Below are 20,542 nucleotides of genomic sequence, written 5' to 3' on the forward strand. Positions count from 1 at the left end.
TTGTTTTTCTTGTCCAGAACAAATTTGAACTGTATCGTGTTGTGTTCGCTATCTCTAAACTGTTCCTGCACTTACCCTAGGTGCAGCACTGTCCTACATCTTGTTGGATCTTCTACATATTGATGTTTAAAAAAAAACTCCCCTGGAGACACTTCCTGAAGTCCACCCCCTCTAAACCCTTAACTGTCCCAGTTTATGTAAGGTAAGTTGAAATCCTTTAGCATAACTACTTAATTATCACTGTTACACACCTCTGAACTGTCTACATATTTGCTCCTCTCTTTCCTGCTGACTGTTTGGGAGGCCTGTAAAACATTCTCAGTAAAGTAGCTGCCACCTTATCATTTCTATGTTCAACCCACACAGACTCATTTGAGGATCCTTCCAAGATATCTGCTCTTATCGCAGTATTCGATACCTTAATAGTGCTGCACCACCATCCTTTTTACACCCTCCTCTGCCTCGCCTAAAGGACCTGTAGCCTGAAATGTTAAGTTGCCAGTCCAACCCTTTCCTCAAATGTGTTTCTTTGATGGCAACAGTGATACTTCCAAGTGTCAATCCACGCCATAAACTCATCAATCTTATCTACTACAGTACGAGTGTTAAAGTAAAGACACAGCCCACAGCCTTGCTTTGACACTCAACAAAGCTGAACTCACTGTGACTTTCCTTTTTGTAGCATGTGTGTCTATTTCACAGATATTCTGTGTCCCCTCCCCCTGCCAGACCATTTTCAAACTACCTCCAGTAGTGCTAGGAAACCTACCTGCAGAGATTCAGAGTAGAATCCCTACAGTGTGAAAACGTTGGCCCTTCAGCCCAACAAGTCCAACATCAACCATCGGAGCATTTCTGCGCCCCCCCCCCCCCCCCCCCCCCCCCCCCCCAACCTCATCCCTCTATAATCCATCTGAACACTACAGGCAACTTAGCATGGCCAATCCACCTAACCTGCACATCTTTGAACTATGGGAGGAAATCCATGCAGACACAGGGAGAATGTGCAAACTCCGCACTGACAGTCACCCCAGGGTTGAATCGAATCCAGGTCACTGCTGTGAGGCAGCAGTGCTAATCACCATCCTGCCCCGATGGTCCCAGTGTGGTTCAGGTGCTGACTATCCCATTTGTACATCTTTTGTCTTCACCAAAGACAGTCCCAGTGATCCAGGAATCTAAAACCCTCCCTCTTACATCAACTCTTGAACCATGCATTCATCTGTCCTAATCTGTTTCTAAATTTGCTAGCACATGGCGCTGGGAGTAATCCAGAGTTTACAAATATTGGAGGTTCTGCTGTTTAATCTGTTGCCTGACACCCTGAATTCTTGATGCAAGACCTCATTCCTCACTTTGCCTGTGTCATTGGCACCAACATATCCCATAACTGCCAACTCCTCATCCTATTCTTTCAGGATGCCCTGCAGCCATTCAATTAAATCATGAACCTTGCACCATGCTGGAGTCACACCTTCAGAATTGGCTGCACAAACACCTGTCTGCTCCCCTGACTAAAAAATCCCCTATCGTTGTTTCACCTTCCCCCAAGAAAATCAAGCCACTTGTGCCAGAAGCTTAGCTTTGACTTCATTCCTCTGGGGTACCAGCATACTCATTAGCTTCCAAAATAGAATACTGGCTGGTGAGTGGGACCCCAGGGGACTTTGCTACCTGCCTGTTCTTTTTGGACCACCTGGCGGCCACCCACTTCCTTCTTGCCTCGAGACCATTGAGTTGCGGTGTGACCACTTCTTTAAATTTGCAATCCACATAACTCTCAACCTTGCCACTGTGCTAGAGTGTCTCCAATTGCTGCTCCAAGACCTGGAGCACTTCTGCACATGTGGTCATATAGGACAGTCTGAGATTGCGTTAGTTCAAAAGTAGCCATTTAATACAGAATTCAAGTATACATTAACATTCTAACACTTGTGTCAAGCAGTATATATTGTACAAAAACTGTTTTGCAGGAAATCTGAGATGGTTTAAACATGTGCTAAACGTTACCGGTTATTGTTGCGTGTTAATGGTTATTCTAATGAGATTAGACTGTCTGTCTGGTTTGACCTTGCACAGTTCACAAGGTGTTAGTCTTGTTGTTTTCAAGGTTAGAATTTTAAAGTTGGAAAAAGGCATCTTGTTTTTTTTTTGAAAGTCTGAGTTTCCAACAGTTTTGATTGTCTCTCTTGTCTGTGGTTTTATTTACTATTGCTTGTTTAGTTAGTTTCGTGGTTGTATCCATCTGCGGGTTCTATTTACTATTATTCTTTCGGTTTCGTGGTCACACTTGTTGAAATAGTGCTGTCGGTTTTATTTATTCATTCAAAGTGGCCTGGGTCTGGACATACCACTGGTATTTTTATTAGTAAGTTAAAGGTCACTTACTTACACTGTATAGTGTTTGTTAGTTTTGTTAGTCGGATAAAGTTTTATATACACGTTGAATAAAAACTTAGGACAAGTACCTGATTACATAACAACATATAGGAAACGTCTTCAGGAAGTTCCTTTTAAAAGGAAGAGGTCTATCCAATTGTCACCTTTGACTGATACTTGGACCTAATCTAACTGGAAGGAGAAAATAAATGACTCGGTAGTAGAGCAAAGAGAATTACAGCACAGGAACAGGACCTTAGGCCGTCTAAGCCTGCACTGATCCCAATCCTCTATCTAAACCTGTCACCTATTTTCCACGGATCTGTATCCCTCTGCTCCCTGGTCATTCATGTATCTGTCTAGATACATCTTAAATGAGGCTATCGTGCCCGCCACTACCACCTGCACTGGAAATGCATTCCAGGCACCCATGCATATCTCCCTTATGATTTTTCCCTCTTCAAATCATGACCCCTAGTTATCCCCCAGAGTGGGGAATAAAGTTCAAATAATATCAAATAACTGTGTTGGGGGGGGGGGGGGGGGGGTGGGCTGGTGTGCAAGAAGTTTCCATACTGTAGTGTCCGTGCAGCTTTGTTAGCTGTCATGCTTGACTGCACGTTTTGACTAGAATGTTGGTCTTGTTTAAATGGGGTAGTTTACACGTGAATTATGCATGAGTGCACTCTCAAGTGGAGTGTAATTGCAAATTGAAGTGGTTGTAACCTGATACGGTAGCGAACCCCTGAATTAGTTTGAGTGGGGACTGGCTAGTACATAGAAATCTGCAGTTAGTTTTATAACCACAAATTAATGGATTAATAGACATGATTTGTGGAGTTATATTAAAATTTGTTACACCTTTGAATTGTGAAATTTCAACAGTATGTGGAAAATATTGAAACACTTTCCATGATCTTATTACATTTGGTACCAAATCTTCAATAGGTCCCCTTTCTATCCATCCTGGACCCGGTGGATTGTTTATTTATTTCAAAAATAAAATGGTGAACGTTCCTTGCAAGGAAATAGTGGACTTGACACGGCAGGCCAGAGGATTTTAGTGAAGGGGCAGTTGAGTTACTGGCAGGAGGGACAGGTAATCATACAATCCCTACAGTGTGGAAGCAGGCCATTTGGCCCATTGTGTTCACATGAACCGCAGAGCATCCCTATAACTCCACACTTACCATGGCTAACTGATCTAGCCTGCGCATCTGTAGACACTACAAGCAATTTAGCATGGACAGCCTACCTAATCTACACATCTTCAGAGTGTGAGGAAACCCATGAAGACGTTGGGAGAATATGCAAACTCCATATAAACAGTTGCCCCAGGCTAGAATTGAAGCAGGGTTCTTGGTGCTGTGAGGCAGCAGTGCCACCCCATTGAATGGGTGGTGAGTTTTGGAGCACCAGAGAGATGAACTTCATTAAGGTATTGTAGGGACCAAACTTTGATCTTGGAGGGATGTGATCCTGTTTTGGAGTGTCGAAGGCATGTTCTGCCTCTTGGGCTGGAACTTCTAGCAGAAACTAGATGATTGGACGTGTTGCCAGCCACTGACTTTGCTTGGATCTGGTGTGGCCAGTGACTAGAGAGAGCAGGCAAGCACCTAGAGAGTAGGGTTTCCGGCTCTGTCCATATTAGTGTACCTTTTGTTACTCAGATTACCTCCAGTGTCATTCTTGATATTCAGCTCAATCTTGCAAAGAGGGTTGGCAGACATAGCCCAGGTTAATTTAAAATTTAAATCATCCACAATGCTGTTGTATCAATCCAGGGGTGCAAGCAAGGTTATATACGGAGTAGAACTCCCTTTGCACTGTTCTTGTCAAGAATTCGAAGGACAGATGCAGCACACAGTTAGATACAAAAGTAAAGCTCCATGTAGTTTTTTTGAACTGACGGTAAAAGTTCCCCATCACAGTCTCTGTCAAACAGTCCCAGGACAGAGACAGCATAGGGTAAGTAAATGTCCCTCCGCCCTTTCGATCAGAAAGTAAAGCTCCTGAACACTTTTTTAAAAAATGGGAAGTGAGCCTCCCTTGACGCTGTCCCCATCAAACTCACCCAGAAAAGGGACAGCATGGAGTTAGACACGGAGTAAACCTCCCTTTTAGACTTTTTAAACTGAAAATAAAGCTTCCTCTATGCCATACCCATCAAACATGCCCAGTACAGAGACAACTTGGTGTTAGATAAAAGTAAAGCTCCCTCTATAGTGATCAATTCAAACAATCCCAGGTAGGTACAGTGCAGAATAGGGGATTTTCCTCTATCTGCACAAAGCAATGAAACAGTCCCAGGTGAACTGAAGGGAATGTCCTATTCCCTATGCCACTCATGTCTTTTCCCTTCTTGAAGTAATGGTGATAATGGAAATGGTGATAACGTAGCTGATGGTTTTGCCCTCTTTCTTATGCAGGACCCCTTTGGGCAGAGCTCGTGCATGGTTACGACTTGCCATGATGCAGAAGAAGCTGGCGGATTATCTGCGTTGCATGATTATCAGGCGGGATCTGTTCAGGTATTTCCTTTTATCTTTGTCTATTATGTAGTGTGAAAATTGTAAGAGTCTCTGGATGTATGGGCAGGTTGTTAGTGATACCCAATGGGCTCTGTCTTGTGCCTGCTCCATGTTGTGGTTCCCTCTTTCTGTGAGTTGTGCTATCAAAGTGGTAGAGCTTCTATGTTCTGTATAGGAAAGTTCACTGGTGACACACGTGTCGTTTTTTATCACTGTAGCTGCCTAGTGATGTTTGGTTATAAAGGGGTGCCAATTTAAGACTGATAAGGAGGAATCTCTGAAGGTGGTGAATCTTTGTAATTCTTTGACACAGCTGTGAGGGAAGAGTTTTTTTTTAATCAATTTAGATTTGATACAAATTCATGATCAGTAGAGGAATTTAGGATTATGGAGAAAAGGGGACACACACATGTCAGATCAGTCTCAATTCTGTTGAATGGTAGAGCAGGGTCAGGCCTTATTCTTATTCCTGCATCTTATGGTCTTCCATGCACCTGTTTCTTCTCAAATTGAGTACGACTCATCTGGCTGGCCCCATCGTTGAGATTGTTTCAGATCAATGTTGATAGGTTTGCATGTGGTATGATTGATCTATGCTCCCCTGAGTCAAGGTTTAACTAAAAGATCTGTACCGAGAGGAGTGAATTGATCCTGGTTGCAAGCAGTAAGGGACAGAATCTTGTACAGTTTGAGAAAGCTGCCATGGTGGGTAAGAAAAAGAAGGGTTGAATGGCAATGGCTGTGTGGTAGAGCAGGCTGTATTGTCTCTCCATACAAGTGGAGAATCACACTGGCAAGATACAAAGTATTGTTAGTAACCAAACTCCAAGTTAATACATTGGGACAGAGGGAGAGAACATTTGAAGGTGGTCTTAACTGAAATAGTTGGTAAAAGTGAAACTTTATTCAGACAACTGCCCTGTAATGAAGTGGACCAAACTGAAAGGTGAGATAGCAAGTCATGATCCTGTGTGTTATTTTGATTACAGTGAGTTTTATGAGGAGCATGCGGTGATGATGGAAGAAGAAGGGGCAGTGATTGTTGGACTGCTTGTCGGACTCAATGTCATCGATGCTAACTTGTGTGTCAAGGGAGAAGACCTGGATTCACTGGTAAGCTTGTTGTCAATATTAATAGTTGACACTGAATCTGAAATCCATTGCCATTATTGCTACCTTGCTGGCTGGTACAGGACGGAAGATCTGTTGGTCTGATGGTACTGGTTTCTTGAAGTTCCTGACTCAGACTAGGGGGCCTTTCCTGAAGGTGCTCAATGGATTGTAAACTGTGTTAAAAGCTTTGATCCTAACTGAGAAATAATATTCCAATTAGTTGCAATCAAGGTCACTGAATAGTAATCCGGATCAGTAACCAAGTTCAGGCTCAGTGGTGACTGTGAAAGAAAAAGCAAGCTATCTGCAAACAAAGTACAATATGCTGCACAGGACTCAGCAATGTTAACTTTTTTTAGGGATTTGTTTGGCGAACTGAACATAATGTGTCATTAGAGAGACAGTGAGTGTTATGAAAGTAAAACATGCTATTAGAACTCCATCTCCGTATTATCAAACCAGAATGTTGAATTCGGACAAAGGTTCAAACAGTTCACTCCAGGACCACAGTGGTCAAAAGAATCAGTACTGTCATCTAAAAGACATTTCAAATTTGTTGGTCTTTGTGCTGAAGACAAGGTCAATCCAGGATCTGCAAGGCAATGAGTTTCTCAAATGCTATTTGGGAAAGTATTACTCGTGGAATTATGGAACTGAAGTGCAGAGGCATCCTTTAGCTCATCTTGTCCCAAGCAAATGTGTTCTGTATCAATTGTTATGTCCCCTGGTTCTGTATCAATCTCACTATGCTGCTGTCTCCTCTTGTTCTGTACTAATCACACTGCGCTGTATTCTCCCCGGTTCTGTATTAATCCCAATGTCCTGTGCTCCCACTGCACCAGTTTAGTTGTTTCAATCTCCAAAAGGGAAACTGCTCTAACTCCTGTGGAAACAAAGATTCTTCCTGCCTTATGCTGACTGTCATGTAGATGTTACATTCTTGAAGAATGGGCAGATACGTGGAATATATTGCAAGGTTCAGGCCATGTTTCTTAATTAACATCTGACATTCTGGGCTGGATGGGATTTATCCTCTCTAATCCTCTGGGACTGGGCCGGATGGGATTTATCCTTGGATCCTCTGGGAAGCCAGGGAGGAGATTGCCGAGCCTTTGGCATTGATTTTTTTTTTAACTCGTCATTGTCTACAGGAATAGTGCCAGATGACTGGAGGATAGCAAATGTGATTCCCCTGTTCAAGAAGGGGAGTAGAGACAACCCTGATAATTATAGACCAGTGAGCCTTACCTCAGTTGTTGGTAAAATGTTGGAAAAGGTTATAAGGGATAGGATTTATAATCCTCTAGAAAAGAATAAATTGATTAGGGATAGTCAGCACGGTTTTGTGAAGGGAAGGTCGTGCCTCACAAACCTTATTGAGTTCTTTGAGAAGGTGACCAAACGGGTAGATGAGAGTAAACCGGTTGATGTGGTGTATATGGATTTCAGCAAGGCGTTCGATAGGGTTCCCCACACTAGGCTATTGTACAAAATGCAGAGGAATGGAATTGTGGGAGATAGAGCAGTTTGGATCAGAAATTGGCCTGCTGAAAGAAGACAGAGGGTGGTAATTGATGGGAAATGTTCTCTTGGAGACCAGTTACTAGTGGTGTACCACAAGGGGTCGGTGTTGGGTCCACTGCTGTTGGTCATTTTTATAAATGACCTGGATGAAGGCGTAGAAGGATGGGTTAGTATATTTGCAGACGACACTAAGGTCGGTGGAGTTGTGGATAGTGACGAAGGATGCTATAGGTTGCAGAGAGACATAGATAAGCTGCAGAGCTGGGCTGAGAGGTGGCAAATGGAGTTTAATGCAGACAAGTGTGAGGTGATGCACTTTGGTAGGAGTAACCAGAAGGCAAAATACTGGGCTAATGGTGAGATTCTTAGTAGTGTAGATAAGCAGAGAGATCTCGGTGTCCATGTACACAGATCCTTGAAAGTTGCCACCCAGGTTGACAGGGCTGTTAAGAAGGCATACAGTGTTTTAACTTTTATTAATAGAGGGCTCGAGTTCCGGAACCAAGAGGTTATGGTGAAGCTGTACAAAACTCTGGTGCGGCCGCACTTGGAGTATTGCGTACAGTTCTGGTCACCGCATTATAAGAAGGATGTGGAAGCTTTGGAAAGGGTGCAGAGGAGATTTATTAGGATGTTGCCTGGTATGGAGGGAAGGTCTTATGAGGAAAGGCTGAGGGACTTGAGGCTGTTTTCGTTAGAGACAAGAAGGTTGAGAGGTGACTTAATTGAAACATATAAAATAATTGGAGGGTTGGATAGGGAGAGCCTTTTTCCTAGGATGGTGACAGCGAGCACGAGGGGGCATAGCTTTAAATTGAGGGGTGAAAGATATAGGACAGATGTCAGAGATAGTTTCTTTACTCCGAGTAGTAAGGGAATGGAATGCTTTGCCTGCAACGGTAGTAGATTCGCCAACTTTAGGTACATTTAAGTCATCATTGGATAAGCATATGGACGTACATGGTATAGTGTAGGTTAGATGGGCTTGAGATCGATATGACAGGTCGGCACAACATTGAGGGCCGAAGGGCCTGTACTGTGCTGTAATGTTCTATGTTCTAGATATCAATAATAAAACTGGTATTTGAGTAAGTAAGCAAAAGAGGAGTCCCATCCTTAAACATTTAAAACAAGAGGCTGGCAAGCCCAGAATTAAGGGAGTCTAAAGTTTTGTTTTTGATGCTGGCTGGTCTTCTGTTCACTCCTCTGAACTAGATTATCTATAAGCATAAGTTGATATCTCTAAGTTGGGAAGAGGCATCAGTTGTGTTTTTTTTTTCTCCTAATCTTGAATTAATAATAATCATTGGCTGAGGATGAGTTCGGGGCAGCCACAACTGTTGTCCTAACCTAGCCTGTATAGTAAGGTGCCAGTGCTAAACCTTTCAGTTCATTTGAAGGATGCATTTGGGTAGTGGATGTGTCAATGATCAAATAATTTGGTATTTTCAGAGAAGGAGATGTTACATGTAGAATGCAATATGTCAACTGAATCTAGAGAGCAGTTATTCCTAATAACTGGAATTCTGCACCTGGGTATGAACCAAAGGCATAGTATCACCTCATTCTCAATTGCTCTACAGGTTGGAGTCATTGACTTCTCCATGTATCTGAAGAATGATAATGACAGCAACGGATGCATTGAAAGGTAATGCTCACAAACAAAAACTAATCTCGTTCTCAACAACCTGCGTATGATTGCTCGTTTAGAGAGCATCTTCTGTAAGTAACTATAGGTAAATCTGAGGCTGTAGACTTCACCCTGCTCAGTAACATTGTCAGTATACCTCCAGTGATATCACAACCCAAGCTACAAGTCATCTCGTGCTTTTGCAGTTAAATATCCTAATTTGAGGATGTTTCAAATCCCTGAACTACAAATTCTGATACCAGTCAGTCGCTGATCTGTGGGGATCACTGACTCCTAAATATTCTAACTGGAGTGAGTCTCTTAGCCTTGTTTGTTCATCCGAGACAGGAACCTATAGCAGTCCACCGCTGCACTGATCTTCCAGGCTGTGAAATATTGAAGTATATTACTGACCCACTCTTCTCCATGCGCCCCCACCCCCACCCCATTACTTCTGACAACGCTTCTAGAATCAGTTGTTGAAACATTAAGCGTAGATCAAGGTTTAGTGACAAAGCCTGTGAATGTGGAGTTTATTTTGCGTTCATTCTTCCACCTTGCATTGTGAAACTAATTGAGTTATCAGTGTGTATTCTTTTGTGACGTTCTTGGAATTATCTTTTATTCAGAGATGGACAGATTGCTGCGATTCTGGATCAGAAGAACTATGTGGAAGAACTCAATCGACAGCTGAGGTAGATTCCTATATGAATGTTTGATCTTTGCTTCATGTTTGAGGCAGTAGCCCTCTGTTTTGTAAATCATAAGGTTTGATTTTAACGGGCTGTGACATTGCAAAATGATTTTGAAGTTGGTTGTAAATTCTCCCACTGCAATCAAGGCACTACATGCCTAAGACCAGTGGTGGGAGCAACAGAGACACATGCCACACTGTTTGAGGATAGAAGTTCAGTATTCAGTGTATATAAATGTATGCCCATTGAAATTTACTTACTTTATTATAGAGCCATGATGTACCTGTTGAAATTTTATTTATTTTACTATTGTACCACGGTCACCTTCTCTGTTAGATTTCTGCTGCAGCAAAATAGTAGTTTAGTGCTCCCAACTGTTGTTTAGCTTTCTTAATTAGAATGAATTGGAAGTACTTCAATCAGTTTCATCGATGTCACTTTCTAGTCATCAAGTATAGAATCCCTACAGTGTGGAAACAGGCCATTCGGCCCACAAGCCCACCCAGACTCGTTCAGTCCTTGCAGCCCTGCATTTCCCATGGCTCATCCACCTAACGTACACACCATTAATGATATCATTGAATGGGGAGATCTGAATGTCTGAGTACAGTAATGTGAAAAATATTCTGATTGAGGTCATGATGATAAAGTTTGCTGAAAAAGACATTTTGTTGAAGCTTTTTGTTATGCTTCCATCGGGACACTTTACCAAAGGGAAACAATGTTTATGGATGAGTGTGCTGATTGGTTGGCATTTTGGAAGAGGCATTTCCAGGAAAATATTTTAATGTTTAAAAATGACTGACCGTATAATATGTTTTCTATATATAATTCAAAATAGATGTTTTTTAGAACACTTTTTTTTTGCTTTGCACCTTTTTAGGACACTTCCCCAGAAATAAAAGCGTAAAGGGAAAACTATTTTTAATCACTCAGCAGAATGAGTTCTGTACTGCCAACTTAATATGAGCCTGTAGTAATAGAATGTAGAATTAATAAGGAATGTTGTCAGAAGAACTGTAGAATTATAGAAACCCTATAGTTGGAAAGAGACTATTTGGCCCATTGTTTTTTTTTCTGCATTGATCCCCTGAAGAGTATTCCTCCCAGAACCCCCCAGCACCCTACCCTATGCCCGCAACCCTGCATTTACCATCCACCTAGCCTACACATCCCTGAACTGTATGGACAGTTTAGCATGGCCAATCCACCTAATCCACACCTGCTGCAGGAGGAAACTGTAGCACTCGGTGGAAAAGCATGCAGGTACAGGAGAATGTGCACACTCCATGCAGACAGTCACCCAAGGCTGGAGTTGAATCCCTGGCTCTGAGCCAGCATGCCAAAGGAGAAGGGGTTCAAACAAAGAATGCAAAGAATCAGATTGTACCAAAATGATATTTTAAAAATGTGCAAAGCCCTTTTCACAGGGGTTGGTATTGGATTCAATCTTACTCCGTATACGGAGGGAGAAGATGAGAATTGAATGAATAGCATTGGCATTTGCACAGACTTGAGTGAGTGTGGTAGAAGTGTTAGAAAATAGGTCCAGGAGTAGGCCAATTTGTCTTTTGAACCTGCATCACCCTTCAATATCATCATGGCTGATCTTGCAATTTCACACAGCCTCTTTCTCTCCTTACCCCTTGATCCCTTTAGCCACAAAGGGCCACGTTCACCTCCTCTTGGGGAGAACAACCTAATGAACTGGCTTCAGCAGCTTTCTGTACTAGAGAATTCCACAGATTCTGAGTGAAGTTCTTCCTCATCTGAATCTTGAATGGCTTACCCATTATTTGACTGTGAGCTGTACTCCTGGACTTCCCCAACATCAAGGACATTCTTCACGCATCTAGCCTGTCCAGTTCCCATCAGGATTTTAAGGTGGTGGAAAATTGTGATTGGGTTGTAAGATGGAATGTGAGCAGATAGGGCCATTAAAAGACTTTTTTTAAAGAATCCAGGATTCTAAAATAAGGTTGAACGAGTTGTTTCTCAACTCGCCCATAATATTGTTATTGGATGTCACACGGAATGCCAGGGTCAGGTTGGCCACCAGTGTAGACAACAAGATAGATTGTTTGTTTCGGAAGGGTCTAGGCCTAAAACGTCAGCTTTTGTGCTCCTGAGATGCTGCTTGACCTGCTGTGTTCATCCAGCTCCACACTTTGTTATCTAAGATAGATTTGTTGGTTTAGTTTGGTTTTTTTTGTACACTGATACGCTCTTCCACTCGCTTGTTGAGAATTCATCCTTTGTCTCGAAGTTTTATTCCTCCTTCAACAGGAGATTTGTAACAAGAGCTGAATGGAAGACAGCTAACTGGTACATTCACAGGAGTGTGACACTTTTTGTTTTGAAGCTTTTATTTTACAGGATAGGTGATTCTCTGCTTGACTGATCACCTGGTCAGGAGCCAATCAAATCATTATTAAGCAATCGCCCCTTAGTTCAGAACGTGACTCCATCATGTCTGCTTCTGCTCTCAGTTTCTCATTAATTTTATGCTCATGTTCATGTTCATTTTTGCACTGGACACAGGGCAAGGTGCAAAGACATGTCTGCCATTTTAAGTCCTGTTTACTGGAACTCATTGAATACAAATCACAATGTTGCATTTTGCTGAATTGTCTCAGTAATTGAAAGTGAGACTGTGACTGCATTTAAGAATACTTTGATCTGTAGTTGAAGGATGGGGAGACAAAGGAATTAAAAACCAAAAGATGCTGAAATACTTGGGTAGGGCAGAATTGGGAGATGAAGTGTTTGCATTTAGGAGTTGATGACCTTTCAAAAAAAGGGTTTGAAGAAAGTAAAAGGTGGAATGGTGAAAGAACAAAAGGGAATATCTGTATTCAAGTGCAAGGTAAGAGATCTAACGATAAAAAGCTTTGTGGCAATGGGTAAAGAAATACAAAATGTCCAATTAGTGTGAATGGCTGAATAACAACTGCAAAAGAAGAAACAAAAATGAGCCAGCAAAGATCCATGAAACAAAATGGAAATTATGTTCAAAAGTTGATCAACCTAAGGTTGAGTGGAGAATAAAATGTCCAATCAAAAAGTGAGGTGCTGCTCAAGCTTACAGTGAGCTTTGCTGGAATATTGCACAAGTCAAGGTCAGAAACATCAGAATGGGAGCAAGGTGTAGAATTAAAATGACAGGTCACAGTGAGCTCAGGTTCATGCTTGGGACTGAACTGACTCCAGGCATTCTCCCAGTCTGCAAGTGGCCTCTTTAATGTAGAGGAAGCCATATTGTGAACTGAGAATACAGCGTAACATAGTACTGTTCAATGGGAAGCGTACCAGACATGCCAGGAGCAACACCAGGCATACCTAGAAGAATTGTCAACCTGCTTAAGCCACAAATAGGTCTACCTGTGTCCCAGACAGCATAAGCAGCAAGCTAGTGAGCTAAGCGATTCCATACCAATGGGTCAGATCTAAACTGTTCAGTCCTGCCACACTTGGTTGTGAATGAAGGTGGACAATTAAACAACACACTGGAGGAAGAGGCTCTACAAATACCTTCATCCTCTGTGATGGAAGAGCACATCATACCAGTCTTCAGCCAATTCACTCCAAGGACAATTACTCCATGATATCAAAAACCATTTTGGATATGGCAAAGGCTATGGGCATTGGCAACAATGTGGAAAATTGCTCACAAATGTCCTGAACACACAAAGCAGGATAAAGTCAATTACTTCCTCAATTGTGTATTCTTGATTTCCAGTAAAGTATTGGAAAGTGTAATCAATTTTGTTAACGAGCAGCATCTGCTCACTGACATTCAGTTTGAGTTTTTGCCAGGGCCACTTTAGCCCCTGACTTCATCTAGCCTTGGTTCAAACAAAAGAGCTAAATTCCAGAAGTGATGTGTGAGTGATTATCCTCAACATCGAGGCCACATATGATTGAGTTAATCATCTAGGAGCCCTACAAAACTAAAATCTGAGAAAACTCTGTTGGTTGAAGTCATACTTGGCACGTAGGAAGATAGTTGTGGACGTAGGAGGTCAGTCCTCTCACTCCAGGACATCTTTGCAGGAGTCCTTCAGGGTGGTGTCTTAGGTCCAATCCTCTTCAGGTGCCTCAACAACCTTCCCTCCATCATACAGCAATCCTCTTCAGGTGCCTCAACAACCTTCCCTCCATCATACAGCCAGAGGTGGGGATGTTTGCTAATAATTGTGCAATTTCCTCAGATACTGAAGCATCTTATGTCAAGTAGAACAAAACATGATATTATCCAATCTTGTACTGAAAATTGGCAAATATTCGTGCCAGGCAATGACCATCTTCAATAAGTGACAAGCTCATCGCTGCCCCTTAACAGTCAGTGGAGTTGCCATTGCTGAATCCCTCACTATCAGCACCCTTGGTGTTACTATTGAACATAAACGTGACTGGATTCACCATATAAGTACAATGGTTACGAGAGCAGGCCATAGGCTAGGAATACTGCTGTGAGTAACTTAGCCCCGATTTTGCCAAAGCCTGGCCATCATTGACCAGGATCAAGCCAGGAGTCTGGAATACTCCCCACTTGCTTGGATGAGTGCCTGTCCGGCAATACATTTGAAACTGTCCTAGACAAAACAGTTGGTTTGATTGGCTCTGCATCCACTCCTTCTCCCCCCGCCCCCAATGCTCAGTGTCTACAATCTACAAGACGCACTGTAGAATTTCACCAAAGATCATTAGACAGCACTTTCAAACCCATGACTCCTTTCACCTAGAAGGACAAGGACAGCAGATACATTGGAGCACCATCATTACAAGTCATTTCCAGGTACTCACCATTTTGACTTCAGTATTGTTTGATCAGAATGCTGGAATTCCCTCCCTCATAACATTGTGGCTCTGACTACAGTATATGAACTGAAGCGGTTCAAGAAGGTAGCTCATCACTGCCTTCTCAAGGGCAATTAGGGACAAGCAATGAATGCTGTCCCACCAATGATGCCCAGGTCCCACGGTGAATTAAAACGAATTTAAAGTAGTAGAAGTGAATTGCTATATCACTTGGAAAATATTTTTAGGCTTAGAATGGTGAGAAGGCACAGAGTAAAAGTAAATGCTGCATCTCTTGTGCTGTCACTGGTGCCAAAGGAAAGGAATATTGGGGTAACTGAAGTGGACCAGGAGGAAGTGTTATTTAGGAATATCAAAAGGGAAGATGAACTTTGACATGTTCCAGTGCACTGATAATTAAACATTATCTCGGATCAAAGCTCAGGCATTAGCTGCAGGTATCTTTGACATTTGGGCATTAGCTTCTTGGAGGGGGAAGGGATCTTTTGACACTTGGCCATTAGCTGGGGGATGTCATCGACTCTTGGGCATTAGCTGAGGGTGGGGGAGGCTGTGGTAATAGCTCTAGTTTGGAATGTAAACTGGCGGTGGCCACTGACACCAACTGCAAAAGTGAAAATGCTTTGCTTTGCACACTTGATAAGTTGACTACGTGTCGTCTTTATTCCAGGGTAGGTTGCTGTTTATACAAAAAAGAATTAATGTTCATTTTTGTTAACACAGAATGCACACGCAAATTCAAAATGAGCTCCAAAGGGACAAAAACCCTATCCCCTGATTGAAGTTACTCAAGTTATCTTTTAGATTAAATTCATGACAAATTATTATTGGTCAATTATCTCTTCCATTTCATACTCAGCATACCTCCAGGTTATTTCAGTGAATATATTAATATTATTCTTTGCATCTACTTTTCAGTTCAACAGTTGGCAGCCTGCAGGGCAGAGTTGACTCACTTGAGAAGGCAAACTCTAAACTAATTGAAGAGGTATTGCTTCTAAACTTTTGCTTTTTAACATCCTGTGATGTTTAAACATTTCATACTTTCAGTCATGTCAGAGATTTTACTTTTAAATAGTGAATATTTAAAGATGATTGCTTTTGGAGTGCTGACGTTTATAAAGTGTTGGGTGTAGTTCAGTCCCCATCTGTCACATTCTGGAATGACTTACATGTGGTTGAGACCCACTCTACTTGAAGATTACTCAAGAAGTAGGGCTGGTGCTCTGGCATAATTTACCCTCTTAAATCCAGGTGTAATGCTGTTATATTATACACCTATACACAAAGCTCACGGTTTCGAAAAGAAGTGAAAATCTCTCTCCAATATGTGCTAGAATTGGTCAAATGTGGGATCTGCTTGCATACGGTACTTAAGACCTTATTGACATTGAAGAGAATAAGTGTAGTGGCCTCTGGCTACAGTCTGATATTGGGCAGAACAGTGGCAGATAAAATGCACTCTTATTGGATCTTCCAGAATTTCATCATAAGGGAAGGAGGTACACAATGAATAGTAGGCCCTTAAGCAGTACTGAGGAACAAAGCTTCTGTGTGCAAGTTCATTGATCCCAGAAGGTGTCAGCACAAGTGAAGACTGGATGATGAAGGCGTATGGGATCCTTGGCTGCATTAGTTGGAGTGTAGAATATAAGACCACGGAAGTCCTGATAGAACTTTATAAGACATTGCTTAGGCCATGGTCGGAATACCATGTGCATGTCTGGTTACCACACTCGTGGAAGAACATGATTGCACTGGAGAGGGTGCAGAGGAGATTCACTAGGATGTGAGATAACAAAGTGTGAAGCTGGATGAACACAGCAGGCCAAGCAGCAGAGGAGCACCTAAGATGCTGCTTGGCTTGCTGTGTTCATCCAGCTTCACACTTCGTTATCTTTGGATTCTCCAACATCTGCAGTTCCCATTATCTCCATTCACCAGGATGTGGCCTGGGTTGAAAAGTCGTCTGTTTTGAGGAGACACTGGATTTGTTTCCTTTGGAGCAGAAGAGGTTTTTTTTTAGATTTAAAATCCCTACAGTGTGGAAACAGGTCTTGCAGCCCAACAAGTCCACACTGAACCTCAGAGCATCCCACCCAGCCTTGCTTCTCCTCCCGCAACCCCCCCCCCCACCACATTTAACACGGCCAATCCACCTAACCTGCACATCTTTGGACTGTGGGAGGAAATCCACACAGACAGTTGCTCGAGGTGGGAATTGAACCCGGGTCCTTGGCGCTGTGAGGCAGCAGTGCTAACCACTGTGCCACAATGCTGCCTACTATAGGCTGATGGGGTTGGAAATCTGATTGCCTCTCAACTGTGTATACTTCAAAGATAGGTTAGATTGTGAGAATCTTTTCCTCAGGCAGATGTGCCTAAGATCAGAGGGTGTACATTTTTAAGATGAGGTGAAGAAGCACTGAAATCACTTTTTTTTTTCTTGATGGTAGAAGTATGGAATGTGCTACCATAGACGGTTGTGGAGGCATGTTTGAAATGCCAGGGCATAGCTGGCAACGGATCAAGTGCAGATAAATGGGATTAGTGCAGTTAGGAGTTTCAGTATAGATATGGTTGGCTGAGAGGCTTGTTTCTAGGCTGGATGACTGAGTAGTAATGTAAGGTGATGCTATGTACACTCAATATGCAAGTATAAATCGAATGTTGTGCTGAATTCTGACTGTTCGTTGCTCCCTTCCTTGTAGTTGGCAATTGCTAAGAACAGCATAATTCGATTGCAAGAAGAGAACGTTCAGTTTCGCAATGAAAATATCCAAATGTTAATGAAAACCCAGCAACATCTGGAGGTGTGTGGGCTCCAGACTATCTACGTGTTGCTTCAAACATTCATGAAAACAAATGAAATTAAGATGCAAAACCTGTCTCCGCTTTGGCTCCCTCTCTTCATACTCCTCCCAATCTCACCCCCACCCCCAAAACATTTGAAACCTTTCGCGCTTACCCTGTCCCACATTTCTCAAAGTTTGACTTGTACCGTCCCTTCCTACTCATTTTAAATACAGGCCCCTCCTATGTCAAATTCTTCCGTCCCTTATTTGTTCCTTGGCCTGTCTCACTCCACCCCACCCTCGCCGCCTTCAGTTCCATGCTCAATCCTCGATTTGAGTCCTCCTTGCTCTGAACCCCTCTCTTAACCTTGTTTTCTGTTCTGTTCCCACTCCCTGCCATCCTTCCCTCCCACCCTTTTACAGGTGAAGTGTGCTTGAGTTAGGAAAAGGAACAGAGGGTATGTATGAATGGGAGAGTGTAGTAGTTGGGTTTGTGAAGGAGGGTGAGAGAATGTATATTTATGACATTGCTGGTATGAGCCGTTAATAGTTGCTCATGTAAATACTGACTGTCAAGTGAAATACCATAGTTCGCCCGCGCACTCCGCTCTGTATTGCGGTGAAAATTGTCACAGGTATGAGGAGGAGTAAATTTAGCTTGTGTGCAGTTACTGGATGTGGGGAACTCTGCAGAAGTGAATCCTTTTCCATCTGTATTCTTGCAGCTACTCCTTGTTATTGCATTTTTGTCTCACAGAAGCTATTATCTATTTAGCTGGTGAAACTGGATGTGTCTGCGGAGCTGGAGACCTACAAGGGCACCAGGCAGGGACTGGATGACATGTTCACTGAGGCCCGGCGACAGCTGAAAGAGGAGTCACGTATGCGGCAGGTGTGTGACCTTTAGCTGACTGCCTTTCATGTCATGATTTCCTGCACATGGTGATTGCACAGAATTCCTATAGTAATCAAAGGTCAGGCACGGACTCCCATTGTCTGTCCTCGTGTGTTACTAGTATGATGTCCTCTTAAAGCGAACTTGCTTCACAGTCATTCTGGGTTATCTTTATACATTTCCTCTACCAGGTTGCCCCTCTGAATTCTTGAGAAAATGATGACACTTTAGAACAACGAAAGATATTGAGCGAGTCCCATGTTCTGATCCTAAGCAGGTATTAGGAGAATGAGGACATAGTCAAAGGTTGGGTCTTAACAAATTATTTAATGTAGGAAGGAATGCCATAATCTAGATCAGATCAGGAACAGGTTAGGGTGGCTATGACTGGTGACTATGAAAAGGAGGAAGTAATGTACTTTGGCCACAGTTATGAGTGGAACAAAGATGTAGCATTCTTGCAGTTTAGGGGAGAGAGCTCGAAGCATTTCATAAACCTTTTTGTGAAGGCTTTGTTTGACGCTGCCACCACAACTGCAGGGCATCCATTCACCATGTGTAAGCCCTGCCATTAAAAGTCATACTTTTGAATTGAAAAATATGCTTTATGACATTACAATGTCTTTGAGGAAAGAAGCAAAATTACCTTAGCGAGATTTACAGACAACACCAAATTAGATTGAAAGGCAGGTTTCAAGAGGCATGCAAACCATTTAGAGAAATATTGATAAATGGTCAAAAAGTTGGCAAATGGTGAATGTGGGAAAATTCAAAACTATTTATTTTGAAAAATGGAACAAAAGAACAGTATACGTTTAATTGGAGGAAAAACTGCAGGCAGCTACAAGTTAAAGGGACTTGGGGAATACATATGCATGAAACAAACAGATGCAGCAGGTAATCGGAAAGACTGATGGAATGTTGACCCTTCTTTCAAGCGGGTTGGAGTATGAGTAGGAAAGTCTTACTGCAACTATGCAAGGTGCTGGTGAGACTACATCTGGAATACTGTAAGCAGTATATGTCCCTTTGTCTAAAGAAGGATATTGTTTCATTGAAAGCCATTCAAAGAAGTTCACCAGGATAATCCCTGGTACGGAACGATCCTCTGGAACCTGAGAGCATTTATCTCAATAAAAGGATGCTGAGGTGAGGATTAATTTCTTCTGAACATTGGGAGTCTTTGGAACTTCTTGCAACAGAGAGCTGTGGGCACAGAACTTCTTGTGCTGCAATTTTGATCAGGAGGGGATCAAGGATCATTGGGGAAAAGGCAGGAAATGCTGGATCAGCCGTGATCCAGTTGAATATCAGAGCAGGGTCAAGGGGTGGAATGACCTACTTCTGTTTCTGTTTTTATGTAATTTAAATTGGATCCATCAGGTTTAGATCTAAAATGATTAAATCAGCAACTAAAAGGAGGAGTTGTGCAGTGATAATGTCAGTGTGCCTAGTAATCCAGAAACCTAGACTTGGGTTCCGGGATCTTGTGTTTGAATGCTACCATAGATCGGAAAATTTAAATTCAATAAAATCTAGAATTGAAAACTAACCTAGTAACCAGTCTTTTGTTATAAAGAGAAAAGCTATGTGATACACAAGTGCCCTTTTAAGGAAAGAAATTTGCCATCCTTGCTCAATCTGACCTACATGGTACTCCAGCCTCACAGCAGCACAGTTGACTATTAAATGCTGCCTGGCCAAATAGGGATGGTCAGTGAATGTTGGCCCAGCCAACAAAATGCCCACATCCCCTGAACTTTGTTTTTTTTTTAAAACAAATACACTAGCTGCCCACCATAGAGCAAGTGGTATGATGACAGAGGGGTAAAGGAGAGGCAGTAATAATGGGTGCACCACTTCTGGGTTCCAGGCACAGTGATAATAGCAAAGACAGTGGGCTTTCAGCTGAAGTGTGTTGGTCGGAGCAAAACCTAAGTTTTTCTTAATTTTATTCATGAATATATTACTTTCAATTTATAGATTAAACTCTCAATTCTTAATTTCCCATGTCATATGTTTCTTCTGAATTATCCTATCAGATCATTCTGACATTCTAAGCATGTTGACCAGACTATTCTTCAGTTTTCTGAATTAAAGTAAATAAGAGGCAGTTTTGTACAACTTTGTAACCCCTTAAGTCCTGGTGTATCTGTGCT

General features: G+C 42.3%; 1 protein-coding gene across 10 annotated transcripts in view; it reads left to right on the plus strand.

Moving 5' to 3' along the window:
- Positions 1–20,542, plus strand: part of rufy2 (RUN and FYVE domain containing 2) — a 65,535-nt gene that overhangs the window by 8,254 nt on the left and 36,739 nt on the right. For 8 of the 10 annotated variants that reach the window (XR_007249543.2, XM_059653193.1, XM_048550818.2 and 5 more), the window contains exons 4-10: positions 4,809–4,910; positions 5,900–6,023; positions 9,131–9,195; positions 9,807–9,872; positions 15,612–15,681; positions 17,405–17,506; positions 18,264–18,380. Coding sequence is in view for 9 of the 10 variants with exons in the window: in XM_059653193.1 (XP_059509176.1) it covers positions 4,809–4,910; positions 5,900–6,023; positions 9,131–9,195; positions 9,807–9,872; positions 15,612–15,681; positions 17,405–17,506; positions 18,264–18,380 (646 nt within the window). In the remaining variant the exon portion in view is untranslated. Of the gene's footprint in view, positions 1–103; positions 203–4,808; positions 4,911–5,899; positions 6,024–9,130; positions 9,196–9,806; positions 9,873–15,611; positions 15,682–17,404; positions 17,507–18,263; positions 18,381–20,542 lie in introns of those variants that run through there. The other 2 variants (XM_059653194.1, XM_048550820.2) reach the window with 2 other exon arrangements.

Source organism: Stegostoma tigrinum, chromosome 20, assembly GCF_030684315.1.
Source record: "Stegostoma tigrinum isolate sSteTig4 chromosome 20, sSteTig4.hap1, whole genome shotgun sequence".
NCBI classification, from domain to species: domain Eukaryota; kingdom Metazoa; phylum Chordata; class Chondrichthyes; order Orectolobiformes; family Stegostomatidae; genus Stegostoma; species Stegostoma tigrinum.